General features: G+C 43.8%; 1 protein-coding gene across 1 annotated transcript in view; it reads right to left on the bottom strand.

Moving 5' to 3' along the window:
- Positions 1-17449, bottom strand: part of MYO1H (myosin IH) — a 36426-nt gene that overhangs the window by 7733 nt on the left and 11244 nt on the right. The window contains exons 2-23 of the mRNA XM_019473307.1: positions 16482-16640; positions 15200-15315; positions 14037-14235; positions 13453-13533; positions 12830-13009; positions 11626-11724; positions 11169-11282; positions 10748-10819; positions 9973-10092; positions 9557-9624; positions 8816-8921; positions 8193-8273; positions 6686-6777; positions 5159-5253; positions 4765-4811; positions 4460-4540; positions 3877-3982; positions 3426-3543; positions 3025-3138; positions 1970-2046; positions 1367-1435; positions 558-642 (exon numbers count right to left, since the gene is read on the bottom strand). Of these exons, the coding sequence (XP_019328852.1) occupies positions 558-642; positions 1367-1435; positions 1970-2046; positions 3025-3138; positions 3426-3543; positions 3877-3982; positions 4460-4540; positions 4765-4811; positions 5159-5253; positions 6686-6777; positions 8193-8273; positions 8816-8921; positions 9557-9624; positions 9973-10092; positions 10748-10819; positions 11169-11282; positions 11626-11724; positions 12830-13009; positions 13453-13533; positions 14037-14235; positions 15200-15315; positions 16482-16640 (2279 nt within the window). The remainder of the gene's footprint in view (positions 1-557; positions 643-1366; positions 1436-1969; positions 2047-3024; positions 3139-3425; positions 3544-3876; positions 3983-4459; positions 4541-4764; positions 4812-5158; positions 5254-6685; positions 6778-8192; positions 8274-8815; positions 8922-9556; positions 9625-9972; positions 10093-10747; positions 10820-11168; positions 11283-11625; positions 11725-12829; positions 13010-13452; positions 13534-14036; positions 14236-15199; positions 15316-16481; positions 16641-17449) is intronic.

A 17449-nucleotide genomic window follows, 5' to 3' on the forward strand; every position in this document is an offset into this window, starting at 1 on the left:
TTTACACATTACGTTCAGAAATCAGTGGAAATGAAAGGCAAGTCACAGAAGGCACACAACAGGCTAACAGATCATTGATGTTAACTGAGGTGCACTGTCACCTGTGTTACAGCAATGGAAATATTAAGCTTTGTAATATTCCAAACATTAACATTTTTTTCCAAGTTTTGTTGACCAAAATACAGTGCTTTGGAGTTAAAAAGGAGGATCAGCACTACTTTTGATGCAGTATTCAGGAGCTGGGTTTAAGGGAGCGGATAGGGAGGACCATATATGAAGAGAACGGACAGGCTTGCAAAGGATTGGTTTGGAGATCCCTTGTACCAATATAAACTAGCAGAGCAACAGAAATTGGTGCAAGTCAGAATTCCTGAAGAGGTGACAGGCATTTCTGATCAACTCCATCTGGCAACTGTCCTAACTACAATGATAGCTTAGAAATGGGCGTGAAGGAGATAGTTTTGACTCACTCTGTCAGTACTCTGGACTCATTGTCCAGAGACCATCACCAGGCTGTGACCCACAACCCTCCCCACGACCACCACAGCGATAGTTACTTCCTGATTATCTGAACCGCCCATGTCCTCCTCTTGGCCTCCTTCCGTGCCAGCGCTCCCCGCCAACAAGCCTCCAGCTTGATAGCTGCAAGAATTCATCAGGTCCTTGTATTAGGATCAGAGGTCCTGTGCCATACTATTCTTTAAATTCACATAGCAGAAGTTATAACTGGCTCTTTTGCAGCTCTTCCCATCGGCTGATCTTTAGTAAGAAGTTTAGAAAGTTTTCTTCTCTGTAATAACTGATCTGGCTCTACCTGCACTGTAGAGCTCAACATCAAGGCAGTGACGTAAGCTGATCTTTTATTACAGAGAAGAAAATGTTCTAAACTTCTTATTACTGATCTGGCTCTACCTGCATTGTAGAGCTCAACATCAAGGCAGTGACGTACTGTACACAGCAAGCAGCTCATCTCAGAAAGCTAGCCTTTGAGCCTGCAGCGTTATTTATCAGCCTGTCCACTGTGATAAGAGGGTTTGTTTCCCTAGCAGTTAATGAGCAATTCCCTCGGTACCCCGGAACATCCCCACATGCACACCAGAGGGTGCTGCCGCTGCACAGAGCTGCTCGCACAGCTGATGCCTGGGTGAGGCCAAGAGCTGGGTGAGGCCAAGAGCTAAAAAGAACTGAAGGGACCTGTGTGAATACTCTTCATACAGCTGTCACCTGCATCTGACCCCAACACCCACAGCCCTGCAGGGAAGCTGTGAGTGCAATCTGCAGCAACATGGATTCGTGACCTCCCAAAGCTACATGTCCTACTGGAAAGCATAGCCCTAAGAAGAGTCCTCGATTCCAGAGCCCATACCTGCTTCTCTCTTCCTCTTGTACTCTCTCTTTCCAAGGCATCCTTTATATTTGGCCTGTAGTCTTGAAACTAGCGGAAAAAAAAAAAAAGCAGAGACATTGCTCACATCCACAGGATCAGAGCATTCAGGAGCTGTGCTCCCAGCAGACACCATGTGCCAAGACACAGGAGGGTCTGCACAATCACTGAGGAACAAAGGTGGTACAACACCAACAGGACCAAAAGTAGCCTAAACGTGCCTTTAGGCAGCCCCATGCATTTAAGCATTTCAAGCAGGTACAAACAGGTAACACCAGGATGAGACAGGTGGTATCCCAATCCCAGGGGAAAGGTACTTAGTGCACCTCGACAGGGACCAACAGTTACTAGTAGGACCGAGGAGCTCTAAAGGAGATACGTATCCAGAACATAAGCAATGTAGGTAGTGATTTCTCCCCACCCTGGAAGGCAACTACTACGCTTTCCTTGGACTCTCCAGAGCTATGCAGACCAGGGGTCTCAGCTCTCACCATGGTGCATCTGCTGCATGAGCCTGGAGCCCAGAGACATAGTTCACCCAGGCTCTGCTTCTTAGTCTATGTATAAAGGGAACCGGAACCATACCTAACAGGTGTTTTCTGAATTCAAATGCATCTTCAGTAGCAAACAGAGTCTTTGGGAACCGAATGAATATTTTGGTTCTGAAAAAGAGACCATGAACAACTTATTCACAGTGAGGCATCGTTTCAGCTGCCCTGACCAGGCTCAGAGTCCTCCAACTAGCTGTAATACTGACAAGTTACATCTCCCTCCATAAACACTGTTCATTTGTCCAGCTGGCACATCCTGAAAGGGTGCCAAGGACTTGGCAAAGGGTGGCAGGGAGAGGGAAGGAAGCAGAACACCAGTTACTGCACAAGGTCCCAGGCGCCCTAGAAGGTGCGGTGTGGAGACCTCTGCCTTTACACTACTTGTAATTCTCAACCCTGGGATTCCTGCAAATTTCCCTAGGAGCTGTGGAGCTCAGGATAAGCAGCAAAACCCAGTGAAAACAGGTTTCCTTGTCTTAACTATTATCCTAGACATTAATTCATGGATTCTGATAGCCACAGGTTGAAGGTGACATTAAAAAGCCCTGCCTTGCCCCACGCCTCGTCTTTAGCAGGGGGGACAAGGTTGTGGTTCAGGAATGGTTGCAAAAGGCAGTTAAAAAAGAACCCAAGCCTAAGAGAGGCAAGTTGCCTCTGGCTGCCCAAGCACACAGGGAGACGTGGAGCTGCAGCAAGGCAGCCCATCCCCCCTAACCCAGAGATGGAGGAAACTCGGCTAGATTCAAGCTTCTATGGAAACAGGAAGGTAAAAAGAGGAAACTTATGAATCTGGGCTTTTTATCTGTCTCCTTGCTCCTGTGCATTGTATACCTTTGGGGAGAGGTTACTTTGGCCTGTTTTAAAGAAGTCACTAGTCAGAAGCTGTCAGGTTTGCAGACCCGGGCAGGTCTGTCCAGTTCACACTGTCAGGCAACAGCAAAGCTAAAGGAATCTGTTCACACCACTACATCTTGCAGCTCTCCAGGAAAGGCCACACAGTGGCTTGCAGTCAGACAATTCAGAGGATCAAATATGGCAAGCACCATGCAGCTGAGCAGCAGAGATCACAGCCAGAGAAAGGAAATTTACCTTCCTAATTTGTATTCCTCAGGCTTGTAACCAATATGCTTGATGAGCCTCTCCACACCCTCAGCTGCAGGCCCGTGCCAATGTGGCCAGGTAGCTGGACAGAGGGATTTATACCTGAAACATCAGCAAGACATCAACACAAATGACTTGATGTTGAGGAACCCCTTCCCAAAACTCTCCTCCCCAAATTCCTACTGCTTTATTCAAGGCAGAAGATGCCAAAGCAGATCAAAATGGATACAGGCAAAAGACACATACAAAGGTTATCTTCAGTGCAGGAGAATGTCTGCTGACACCTCCACATCTCCTATCACTGGGACTTGACATTTAAACAAACCTTGCTCTGAAGCCCTCGTAGGAGGGCAGGTTTACCTGGCTAGAGAGCAAACAGTTCCACTCACCTTTGCAAGAAGAGTTCATATTTCCGCCGATATGCGAAGCCAGCTCGTCTCACCCTCAAGTGCTCCATCAGACCCAGGTATTTCACCTGATGTCGGATCAGATAATCATCAAACTTCCCTGTAGTATGAACACACATTCACTGGTAAATACTGTCTGTGGAAGCTCGCTTACTCACTTGTCCATGTGTTGGGACAAATAACGAAGGAATCAAATCCACAGTTACCCAAGGTGATGACTTTGCTGCTAGCTAAACTAAGATTTTTATATATATACACACACACACAGAGGATGGATCAAATCCAAAGGTGATGACTTTGCTGCTAGCTTAACTAAGATTTTTTTATATATACACACACAGAGTGTGCTTATATATGCTGTACCTAGCTACAAGCTAAAGCCTCCCTCACTTCATTCCTTTATCTCAACTGTGTCTTCAGCCCAATGCCTTACCAGGCTCCTTGTTCTCATTTGGTTTAATGCATCGGACATAAGAAGGCTCCTTGGACATCAGGATTTCTATAAGACTCGTCAGACTGTTTTTGAACTGGGTTGCAACCTAAGATGACATTGAAAGAACTTTTAGCTTTGAAACTCAAGCACTGCAGTAATTGAAATCAACTCATTCCCTGCACCCATCTTAAAACTGTAAGTAAAAGGCTGACACATGCATTAGTACCACAAAGCTTTTGAAGCATAGTTAATCATAAGTTACCTGGACAGAGTGCTTGGCTGGAATATTTGAACTGCTGTCATACAGCTGGACACGCAAGGTAGCCCTTCAGAAACTAACTACTGTTGGATGCTAGGCACAGGGCTTGTTTTAGAAGGATGCATTAATAACATTAAGGTATGTCACATTGCTTGCTGCTGTCTCAGCAACATCACTGCTCAACTACCAGGAAGCTAGCAGAGGTGTAACACCAGCAAAAAAAAAATTCCACCGAATTCACGACTAAGGACTGGATTCAGTGGTTAAATCAAGACTTGGGAAGTTGAGTTTATGTTCAAAGTTAAGACTAAAGATGAAACTCACAGTCTCTGGTCTCCTCCTGTTGTCTAGTTCTGACAGTAAAAAGCAGTCTCTAATGATGTCATTTTTAGAGTTGCACAGCACCTGAAACAGGGTAAGTGAAAAGCTGCCTTATTCAGCAGGGGTGCTATTCCTACTGTGATGATTCTAAACTTGAGCAGCACAGCTGTAAGGACATGCATGCAAGTGCCTAAGGAACATCGCTAAGGAGAAATATATGTTCTTGTTTGCTACAGAGATTAAATAAGTCTTCTGCAAAATATCTCTGCTTCAAAGCAAGGTAACTTGCATCCCTTTTTTGTTCTTACCTCTTTCAGGTTTCTGTACAGGAGATCATTATTCTTCTCCAGAAATCCTGAAGAAAAAAAAAGAAGGTTTAATTCTTTTTGGAGGCTACACACTTCAACACAAAGTCTGGAAATTTATATCAAAATTCACACTGCATTCATGTTTGACTGTCTGTCAAGTATACTTTCAGAGGGCAGTTATTTTGTAGTTCATCTTCACATCAAGTTATCTATCATAACACAAAGTCTGGAAATTTATATCCTCAAAATTCACACTGCATTCATGTTTGACTGTCAAGTAATAATACTTTCAGAGGGCAGTTATTTTGTAGTTCATCTTCACATCAAGTTATCATCTACCACATTAGCTTAAAGCCTCGGGTAACTTCTAGACAGGCACTTTGTTCACACTCACCAACAGCACAGTAAGTGACTTCTCCTGCATAGTGAAGGAGGCGGAAATCCACCCAGTCAATCGATTTTCGTGTTTTCTGGTCTGCAAGCTTGCGACTGCAGGAAAAAAACCACCAAGAGAAAAAGCAGCAAATAGGCTTCCTCAGCTTGTAGAAAGTCACCTGCACAGAAAGCAGCTGTAGGAGAGCTGGGAGTCTAATGTCTGCTCTATCAACATGGTTCTGACTATACAGTTATGGCCCATAATCAGATGATCATCTATCTGTCCATTTGGAACAGCTAACAGCAAAATTCAGTGCTGGAGAATGGGAGTCAGCTACCAGGAACTCCTCAATATCTGCAACATATCCATTGCCATTTGGCAATGATCACCCTTTCCAGAAGTATTAAGATTTCCTCCTATGACATTCATTTAAATACATTCTCATTGCCTACATGAGAAAGATCACCAGCTTCCTCGATTTCAAAGCGAAACCGGGGGGAAAGATTGTTTGAGGTATTTTGCCCTAGAAGAAGGACAAATACAAAGGAGGAATCAAAGTTTAAGAATAGCAGGAAAATTTTAGAAAGCAAGGACTCCTGGGGGAGAGGGAGGGAAGAAAAGAGGAAAAAAAAACCACACAAAAGAGCAACTTAACAGTTTAAGTTTCAGCTTTGTAAGCAGTCACTAACAGCGGAGTTGTGTGTCACAACAGCACATTAGTATATCAAAATTTTCTTCCAAGAGTATTGCCAAGTACAGATCCCATTTAAGTAGCTCTAGCACTTCTATTTAAAGCTTTTAATCAGGCAGAACAGTATTAAGGCACATTGTGGTGACAAGGAAGTTGGCTACAAGTTTTCCACTTGGCTGTGATGAACTTCAGAGATGTAGAAACGGTGACAATTCAGTGTGACTCTGAATTGATGACTTGTCAAAGCCCTTCAGTAAGCTTCTGCTGGGAACTGCCAGAACAGCCCAGCGCCAACACGTTCATCTGCCACCAAAACTGAACCCGAAAATACTACAAATTGAGTATTAACCAAAACGCCGCTCATCTGGGAGATCTGAGCAGGAACATGTTTCTTCCCTCTTCGTACCTAAAGTTCACACATACCCAGATGGACTCTTGAAAAAAATATTTATGTACCCCTCATAGCCTGGGGCATTAGGCTCCTCTTCACAATATCTTCAGCTTTCCCTGGAGTCAGTGGGGGACAAAGCCATCTATGGCCAAAGCCATCTAACCTTCACAGGCCAAAATCATGGGCCAAAGCCATCTAAATTTAGCCCTAATTTTAGCGTGGAATGAAACCAGACTCAAAGATCAGCATCACACTAGTAAAGAGACAGGAATCCCCACCACCACCTCCCCAGTCCCCCAGGCCATACTCTACCAGCGTAGCACATTACAACATTATAGACAGTGGGCAGGCTGTTTGACTGACTTTGGTACAAAGCAAAAATTGTTCCCTCCCCAATACTCTGTTATGGGTAAGAGATGGGAAGAGTTTCTTCTGTGATAGGATACAGAGCGTAAATGCGTACGTCACGAAGTGGACATGATCTCCTACTTTCTCTTCCAGCTTTTCCAAGAAGCTCAAATCAGTCGCTTCACCAGGCCGTAAGCATTCTTCATCCTGAAACAGCAGGCACCAGATCAAACGCTGCTCTGAACAGACTACTTCCTCCTTGCTAATATTTAGTACAACTTTGTTATGCAAAACCAAAAGAGTTTGGTTACAATTTGAGATGAGCTCTACTTTATACAAGCAATTTCCTAGTTAAGTGTAGAGCTTTGTTTATCTGTTTTCAGTAGAACGGTCAAGATAAGTCAAGCCAAGCCAAATCTGCCTTTTTCTTCCAAATTTGGCAATGCCCTGCCTCATCCTTTATTATTTGTAGTTCATTTAAACAAAAATGAACTTGAAGGACTCTTGGACTGGATGAGTCACAGAGTTGGAGGGGGAAGACAAGCTTACAGATTACCCTTTTCTAGCCCAAGAAACACAACTCTTTCTGCTCCCCCAGTTGTACTATGTGTAGAAAAGTCCTGCTTGAAAGAGCAATCCATTGCAATGTGAAGCTAACGCTGAGCTTCAGCAGCACCTTCTCTGGATTACGATGTACTAATCCTCTGTCTAAAATTAGGGCTATGTGGACATGTCAGAGGTGGTGGCAAGAGACAACTCAAATTCAAGTTTGGCTACAAGCCTCTACAGGAAGATTACTAGATTTCTTACTAATTAGGGTTTGCGTGCAAGGAAGTATCATCATAGTAGTTAGCTTGTGTGCTCAGACTCCTCCCCGTGAAACTGCACACTTATCAAAACAAAAAGCATTACACAGCACTGCAGAACAAGCTCCTCGTTAAAGGCTCTGGAGAGAGCTGCCTTCAGCCTCTCCCATTTCTCCTGCCATCCCTATGAAGGCACAAAGAGGATCTTCAGATCAGTATTTTAGGAGCAGTAACAACGAAAGGGCAAGGAAACAAGAGGAAGACCTACAGCTCAGGAGAAGGTAGGCAGCTCTCAGGTTTCTCTCCTAGCTGAGCCCTTCTGAAACATCAGACATCAAGACTAGCAAGTCACGCAAGCAGATAGAATTGTCCTCTTTGATGTTTACAAGAGCCTGGATGTCTGGCTTCAGGTGGCTACAGAGAAGCACTACTGGTGTTCTGTGGTCTCCCTAATAGTACTCAGAAGAAGCCTGGGTCCCATCCCTGTCGCTGGCTATAGCCAGCCAGGTTGCTGCAGGTACCTTCCTTCTATGTATCAGTGACCCCAGGCAAAAAGTGGAGAGAATGGCCTAGGTCTACCTCTTCTCAAGCACTCAGAGCTGCTGTGGAAGCAGCATACCACCTTTAAAACACACAGCTCTCTAGCAAGCAGATCCTCTACCTTAATCTTCTGGGTCTTTGTTTACAAGGTCTATTTGTTTAGATTCTGAATAATGCAGACCCATCACATAATTAGAGGAAAAAATACTATTATGGACCATTGCAATAGGGCACAGGCATGCATTTTAATTTAAGTAGCACAAACTCTGTTCTTACCAGAATGGAGATTATTCCTTTATGCTTCTGCTCAACTAGGTCACAGATGATCTTGTTGTTAAAATATGGAATTGGTTCCCACTGGAAATAAGAGGGGAAAAAAGGAAGAAGAGTTTTAGAGGAAGGTCTTTTCCTTGCAAATTTTTTTTTTAAGTTCTTTGGAGCCAGGTTCCAATCCCAGTAAAGATCAGTTTTGTAAATTAGGACCAACCGAGCTGCTGGAGAAACAATGACAGCACATTGATCCACCATCCCACACTACAGTCTTCCTGCTTTCAGCAGCCCTGACCATCCTCCTCCTATTCTCTGCATTAACGCACTCCATCCAGTGCCTTGCACCGTTGGAGCTCCTTCATTTCTACAGAGACATTGTCACTGCTGACCTTTTGAGTTTTGGGGAATGTCCTACTCCTTCCTTAGATGATGTAAATTAAATCTAAGCTAAATTACACTAAAAAAAAAGGGTCATAGAATGAGACCTGTGGCTATCTCATAATTCCCACATGAACAATGCAAACTAAAAAAAAGAAAAAAGCAGGATGTCTTCTTCATTGATGATCAAAAGCATTCAGTGTAATGGCAATTCAAAGAAAAAGAGGGAGGGGGGAAAAATAGTAAGTTACCTCTATTCCTTCCAGTTCATATTCCTCCTGCTCTGCTTTCAAGGTCATCTCGATCAACAGCTGCTGGAGCTTCTCATTGCAGTAATTAATGCAGAACTGCTCAAAACTTCAGAGTGGTTAAATGAGCATTAGTTTTTATTTATTTCACGGACAGTTTTACTTCTCCCACCACTACCTACTGTTTTCCAGCCAGACAGCCCACTATACAGACCAAACCCATACATTCCTCCCACACTGTTGCACCAATGGCTCAAATCCAGGCAAGCAGTCCAAGCTAAAGCCTTCACCAGGGGGTTCAGCTAATCCAGTGCACTCAGATTTTGCAGTCACCTGTAGCTTGCCTTGCTGGGCTAAGAGTACACTCAAGAAGCCATGCAGGACTTCAGCACATGCCCCCACCAGCATGAGGCATTACCCCATGCCTCAGGAGCTGTTGTTACCTGTTTGTGTCCAGCACTTCAAAGCCATAGATATCCAGCAGGCCAATAACTGTTTTCCGAGTTGAATCCTGTTAAAGACACATACACTCCTCACACTGTTGCACCAATGGCTCAAATCCAGGCAAGCAGTCCAAGCTAAAGCCTTCACCAGGGGGTTCAGCTAATCCAGTGCACTCAGATTTTGCAGTCACCTGTAGCTTGCCTTGCTGGGCTAAGAGTACACTCAAGAAGCCATGCAGGACTTCAGCACATGCCCCCACCAGCATGAGGCATTACCCCATGCCTCAGGAGCTGTTGTTACCTGTTTGTGTCCAGCACTTCAAAGCCATAGATATCCAGCAGGCCAATAACTGTTTTCCGAGTTGAATCCTGTTAAAGACACCATTGCTCTAATTGCTGCTTCAGCTGATGCTTCTTCCCCACATATTTCGTGCTGCTTTCTTCACCTAAATTTTAAACTTTCTCTTTCAGAGCTTTGTATCACATGCCAACAGAGTAGCCACTTTAAAGCAGGTAATGAACTGCTGAAACTATTAACACACCACCTTTCACACCTAACTAAACAGCTTTCTAGCTCAGTGCTGTGGGATGCCCCTACATCAATTACCAAGCATCCAAGATATTTGGTGATGAGTGCTGCAGGGCCTCACTGGAGAAACCCTGCTCAGTGTGTTAGGAGCACTCAGTGTCTAGGAGGACACTAGACAAGAAACCAACCTTGTTGGCTAGAGAGCCATTAATTTTGTTGACTAGCCAAGTGAAAGTTCGTCCGTAAATCGCCTTTGCTACTGCATCCCGAGCGTAGAATGCCAGATCCACATTCAGTGGGCTTAGGACCTAAAAATAAAGATATGCTGGAGATGATAAACACCACAGATGATCAGAGCAAACTTCTGCAAAGCCAGTTCACACCTGTAGCTTGGAGAACCAGCCATGTTGTTGTATACCTCAGCACAGCGCTCAGCCTATCTGAGCTGTAGCTGCCTACAGCTTTACTCACCATCAGCGTTACTTCAGCCTGGTATGTGGCCACGTGCCAGCAGGATTGTGGTACTATGTTTTGGAAAATGCTAATTTAGACAAGTGGGGAGATGTACTCTGACTTCCTTTTAGTTTTATTTTATTAAACTTGGTACAAAATGCTCAAAGAACAGTTTTTACCAGTGCTTTTCTTTGTTTCTGCGGCCTGGTTTCCCAGGAAGCACTCCAGGGACTGGACAAAAGGAAATTATTTGGCTCAAACACAGAGCTGCCTGCAAGTCCCCATTCCTAGCTTTTTAACAGTTACTACCTCATTCAGCAGTAAAACTCCAATACTGGGAATATGTTTTAGTTTAACTCGGGCTAGAAGAAGAAGATAACACAGAGGAGAGAGACAGCTGGAGTGATCTGTTTTTACTGTAACACTGCTAAGAACAAAGCTCCTCCTCTGTCACCACCACTAGCTGGGGTGACTCCCAGCTGCCTGGGGTTACACAGGACTACGCAATACCTCTTCGGATCTGGCTTCGATCTTCCGATGGGTGAGAGCTTCCTGCAGAATGGACAAGTGCACACCCAGTAGCTGCAGAAAGAGAAATACTTTCACTCAGAGTATGGCCAGCAGGAGACCGCTTAAACAAGCAATATGGTGTGATCAGTAGGGCATAACCCCCCAGTCCATTCCCATTCATTTCAGGGGGATGCCAGCCTTGGTAGATCTCAGGTATACTCACCTTTGAGCAACAATAAGCAAGGAAGTTTCAGAGAAACATGCTACAGAGAAAAGGGGCCCTACAATTCAAGATAGTTCATAACAAGAGCAATCCTTCTGCTTTTGGGAGCAGATGTTTTTGTCCTTAAGAGGAAAACACAGCAAGGTTAAGGCTTTCTTTGTAGCACTTGTAATACTGACACCATCGCAGAAGAGATACCTTTGAAATCCATTTGATCTGCGTGCCATCGCGAATGATGGCATGTCCATTGCTGTCTTCTTCAAACTGAATGTTCCCGAGGTGCAGCACACTAGCAACAATTCCAAAGAGATGCTAGTGATGAGAAATAGACACCGTTAGAAAACAGGTTCCCACAGCTCCATGGGATGGTGCTAATCTTTGCTATGCATGCTAAAACAGAATATTGGCTAGGCTGAAGGAGGCGAGTCAGACAGCCTGCTTCAGAGATATGCTACCACCAGTTGCCATCGTGCTGTACAAAGTGAGAGCGCTCTTCACCCTCCCACTCCCTCAATCCCCCCCCCCAAATGATGTCCTGTTCCATCCTTAACACCTCTCCCAAGCAAGACTGCTTTCATCACTTTTAAGAGAAGACAGCAGCACACTCCTTACTTAAATTCCCTTTGGTAGGTCCAGTCCCTTTTAACATGCATACCTCTGTATCTTTTTCAGTAAAGTCAATGATAGTAAAAGCTTTGCGGACTATTTTCCAGTCATTCTTGTCATTAATAGAAAACACTTTGGCACATCGACCCTATACAGTAAAAGAAAGATTAATTAGTACAATTAATTGGCAAAGCAATTTTATTATCAGCAACAAACATAGCATACTACTGGGCATACTACTTTCATTTCCAGTTTCCTCAGCCTGTATAGATGCAGTCTGCCACTAGCTAGCAAGTTTATTTCACTCCTGTTAATCCTGAAAGTGGCTCATTTGATCAAATCTTTCAGCTTATACTTAGAGCTTCAGATAACTTAAAGCATTGAGCTTGGATAGTGATTACCATAAAATCGCTAAGTCTTGTGAAGAGACTGAGCTTACAGCCATCTTCCATTTTTATGGTAATACTACCTTCTGCCCAAGTATTCTTCACTACCAAGGAAGAAAGGAAACAGACTGCTACCACGAAGCAAGCTGTATACTGCATAACCATACCTATGGACCTCTATAATATGAGGTCCGTAAATCCCAAGAAACTCATTTTATACCAGGTCCTGACACAGGAGCATTAGAAGTGATACCTTTATACAAAGTGTAACTTGCAGACAGATACTACTCCGCTGTTTAGTACCTCAGACCACTCTTCTCAATGAATCAAGAGTGTCTTGACCATACCAGAGGGAGCAGGGTCATCGAAGGGTTTGGTGACATTTGCTTGAGTGTTTACGTTCTCACAGCAGCAGTACAGATGGCAGCAGTAAGCCATTCCGCACACGCAGAACATGGGGAATACACAGTTGAGAGACCTGGTGAAAGTGACTTTTTTTTTTTTTAAAAACTCTGATGACTTTGCTGTCACTGGGTCATGTTGCCCAAAAGCTTTTTTCTGTCCCCTCAACTATATCAGCTGATCCAATAAGAGATATTATCCCTTATAAACCACTTATCACATGCATCCTTAGGCCATAACAGCTGGAACAGTTCCTGCCACAAAAGCACCCAGGGTAGAATGGTGTCCGACAACCCCGGAGCAAATATGTTTGCAACCAACCTGCCTGTGAGTTTCACTATGATGTGACACACAGCTGGTTCTCTTAGCAGTTCAGCAGTGCACTTAGTAAGTGAGGAAAGCCACATTTGCAATCCCTACAGTTCTAGATGCAAGATACAGAGAGAGACATAAGCTCTCACTGACCTGGATGAGATATGCATACTTTTGGGGGTTGCGCTCCAGCCCAAGCCAGCAAAGAAGATCCTTGTCTCCACCCTCCAATAACTGGTAGAAAATATGGAAATTCCTTTCTCCGTGGTTTTGATGGACAACTCTGGATTTCTCAATTAGGTAACTGAGGATGTGCCCTCCTACTGGAGCTCCCTGGCAGAACAAAGCAGTCAGATCAACACCAACAGATATAAACAACATCATTGTGACGGCTGTTCCTCCACACCTAGGAACAAGGAGCAGTGTCAGGAGAAGCACGTTTCTGCCATTACTTATCTGCCATCTCGTGTTTAAGAGTTAGTATCCAACAACAGTACAAACTGTATCTAAAGAGTTTGCTGTCCTTCTAGTGTAACCTGTGCTTTACAACAAGCTGTATTAGCTTTCCACGGAGCATTGGCAGTATTGCCAGTAATGTAGGAAGCTTTCAGGATGCATAACTAGTCACCTTACTCGCAAAATGCAAGACCTGTAAAAATAGGGTCAGAAATCTGCAGTGTAAGTAGGTCTTAATAAATCCTGTGCTGCCTGGTGAGAGTCCAAGAGGTTCACTGATACAGCTTGTTTTAATAGCGGTCCATTAAGTTTGTTCTTACCTTAAAATCGAATTGGATATCCATGTATTTCCCAAATCTACTCGAGTTGTCATTACGCAGAGTTTTTGCATTTCCAAAAGCCTATGGATAAACAGATAAATTAAGTAATTTCTCATCTTGCTGAGAACCTGACACCCATGATAGGACAAAGATTTGCTGCATCAGCTGAGTCCTACTACTGAATTTAGTGGGATTAAAGAAACACCAACTAATGTATTTCCCTAGCTTTAATGTGGAATTCAGCCAAGCAAATTATCACTCTCTCGTATGAGCTATAACTGAAGCCACAAGGAACTGCTGTACAGTGTACAGTTTCCTGGTACTCCCAGGTTTCAGCTATCCTCCACTATAAAACCCAAGTTTAAATTTCTAAACATTAAGTGATATTAAATCCCAAGCATTCTTTCAGAGGTTGTGCTGCCAAGAGGCTGAGCGTATGTTATTATTTATAACATGCAGATGCAAAATCATGTAAAGCAGGAGGCCACTCCTGGGTGCAGGTGTGAAGACTTGCAGGAAGATCTTGTGGAGTGAGGCCATCTACTCCAACTCTTCTGTATTTTGTACCTTTATTTAGTTTTTACCTCCAGAACAGGATTGGACAGTAGCAGACGATCACGGACAATCTGCAGCTGCTCTGTAGTTGGACAGGTTACTGCGTAGTACTGCAAGATCTTCTTGGATGCTTCTGTCTTCCCAGCTCCGCTCTCCCCAGAGATGAGGATGAAATGGTTGTTGTACTCACTGCACATCACCCGGTAGGCATTGTCAGCTATGGCGTATCTGAACAAGGATCACAAGAAATATTCAGAGGAGAAGTATCTGTTAGAAATGCCAACAGGAGGCAGAGTATCAAAGGCTTTTCAGAAGTACTACTCCTCATCTAACATTACAAGTATTGGACATGATGGGAAAGCACAGCTCAAAACATGAGACTGACTTGAGGTCTCATAGTAAAAACCCAGCCTGTATTTGAGGGACAGATAGGGCTTGTTCTTTTTCCCCACTGTTGCTGTAGGATTTATACAGGTTGCATGTATTGCTGGTGAATACAGTTTATACACAGCAGGGACTCCCTCTTCCAAAGCAGAGGGGACAGTTTTGATTCCACTAAAGGGAAGATCTCAACTCCTGCTGATAGAGACAGATACAAAGATAACCAATAGTGGAGCTTTCACCAATACGTCACTTAAGTAGGTTTTTCTTTTTTCTTTTCCTTCCTTAGCAAGCCACCCAAAAAATTCTGACCATCAAAAAAAATTCCAGCTCAGAGTTCAGAAGTTCGGGTTTCTTCCCCTCCTGGGAAGTCCAAGTGGAGGCTGTGCGTGAGCGCTGTGCTAGTCCTGCAGTTGCCTGCGCTGACATGGGACCTCAGAGGACAAGGCAAGATGACCAGAGAGTTTTGGACAACTGAAAAGATGTTGACTTGCATGTGGACACAGTCAGGCAGTGGTCTGACTACACCATGCGTAATGAGGACAGACAGCACTGGTCTGGACAGTGATCTTCAAGATAACTCTTCCCCTACAGTTTCCCCAACATCACTTCTGCAATCCTTTTGATCCCCTTTTATTCTCACAGTCAGCTAGAAGACAGAGACAAATACATCCTTACCTCCAGGAAGATAAGAATATCAGCATTCACCAGAGCTAGTGACTGTGGATACACATCCTTGTTGCTAGTACACAGCATTACAGAGAAAACCCAATTTATTGATATAAACTGAAATCCTATGGATTCTACTTACAGATGTGGTGGCAGTTCAAAAAAGTTTACCCCTCGATAAAGCTGCATCTGTGTCACAGTGTAGATATCCAGCTCTTTGTAAGGGTTGACAGATACAAGAAGAGTACCAATATATGTCTGCAGGGAGAAAAGAACGCATACAGGCAGGAAACCTGTTCCATCACTACAGTGACAGCTCCTGAAAGGAGTCAGGTACATCAGGACATTATGCAATAACAACTGGAAAAGATGGTACAGAAATTGTTATGAGAGAAGGAAAAAAACCCACACAAAACACCCCTCCACAGGCATCACTATTTCAAAGCCAATACCAACTTCTTCCAAAACCTACCCAGTTGAGAGTGGAGTTGAACAATAACAGCAAGCTTAGAACCTTACGTTTCGTATACAAGGTCTTGATATCTCATGATGCTTATGGGATTTTTTTTTTTTCCCTAAAGTTAACATAATAATGCATTTGCTATCCCAGCTCTGTTTCACAAAAATCTCTGCAAATGACGAATAACTAATGCTATGAAGGAGAGCCAAGTAGGATGACTATTCCACAGATAGCTGTTCAACAGAGAAAATTCCTTCTTGACTGTGAAAGGTGATCAAATAACACATTTCAGGACACATTACATTTTCCCTTATTTGTATACATTTTCAGTACATCAAAATGCTCTGTTCGACCTTCTTTTCAATTCTTTCCATTAGTGTTATACAAATATCAGTCCTCATTTGACAGAGGACATGTTTAGATACTACTTGCCACCGCTGTAAGCCAATGTATAACCTTGGGGCTGCTGAGAAAATGGACACGGCTGTGAAGTCAACCTAGCTTGCTCCATGAAGTACTCAGCACTTCTCATACAAGTCAGATACCACGCTCAGCACTGCCTTGCCTTCAAAGGTAGTAAGGGAATAGGAAAGTGAAATGCTATCTACTACATATTGTTTGGATCTTCGTAAGGCAACTCAGAGCAGGCTGAGACTGTATTACTTTCATTAGCTAAAGTAGACAGACTACTACTGGGCGATCACTCTGCTGGGTACTACTAACATCTAGCAATGTGTCTCAGAGCACAATGAAACCAAAGCTGGGAGAGTATTCTCTGTATTGATAGCACCTACTGCCCCTGCAGTTTCAGTTTGCATCCCATCTAGATGGGCAACAATTTTTTAATATACATATACACACACGTATATACATATACACACACGTATATACATATACACACACGTATATACCACTCTTAGAGCCATTTCACCTGCTATAGGCTACATGAATCCACAGCACTTACATAGATGAGGTTCTCTTGGTATCGCTTGCGAAGGTTGTTCAGGAAAGCAGTCTCACTGGTGTGGGAGTCCAGAAGCACAAAGTCCTGCACCCCGACTCTGTCCCGGGCTATCAGAGCCCCTTCCATGTTTGCATCAGTGTTATCTTCCACTTCTTCTTTCTACAACACAAAGGTTGTATGAAACAGATTTAGGAGAGAGCAGACAGGGACCCTAAGGGTCAGCTAAGTCCTTCCCCATACCCCAGGGCCAAATCAACCTTGCCAGAAGATGATTATCCAAGCTGTTATTAACACCTTCCCCAAAGATGGCAATTTCATATCATGTGAGTTTGCACTCCAAATTCTTTACATCAAGATGTCTGAGACTCATTCCTGTGATCAGAGAGGAAGACCGAGGTTTCCAGGTAGTCCTCACTAACACAGTGGTTTGAGACAAACCTAGCTCCACTATGCAGTTATGACCTGGGACGCTCCATTAACTCAGTCTAGACAAAGCAGTTGCAAGCACAAAGTTAGAAGTTAACAGTGGAAGATACCAGACAAATTGTTAGTTTCTAACACCACCTGCAACTGCTTCATACAGATAAAACTATGAAAATAGAGAATCTCCAGAAAAGGCCGCATTTGACTTGACCTTTAGGGGGAGAAGATTAATCTTACAGTACTACTCTGCACAAGATTGCTTCATTATTCCTCGTGCCTTCCGCAAGCAGACCGAAGTCAACTTTCAGGGTTGGGCAGCAGATGTCTCCACACACCAGCGAGAGACCTGGGCAGGGAGCGGTGAGGCCACCAAGCTGATAACACTAATCAAACAGCAATTTGGAGAAACAGTTAAACCTTTACTAGCACACACACTTAAACCTTTACTAGCACGCACACCACCTCTTTCTCAAGAGGCTGAAAGATGCAAAAAGGATGTCACTGACAAAATGTAATTCTTTTGCACACTCCACTTCCCGTTCTTT

This window comes from Aptenodytes forsteri, unplaced genomic scaffold (genome assembly GCF_000699145.1).
Source record: "Aptenodytes forsteri isolate BGI_AS27 unplaced genomic scaffold, ASM69914v1 Scaffold118, whole genome shotgun sequence".
In the NCBI taxonomy this organism is placed as follows: Eukaryota; Metazoa; Chordata; class Aves; order Sphenisciformes; family Spheniscidae; genus Aptenodytes; species Aptenodytes forsteri.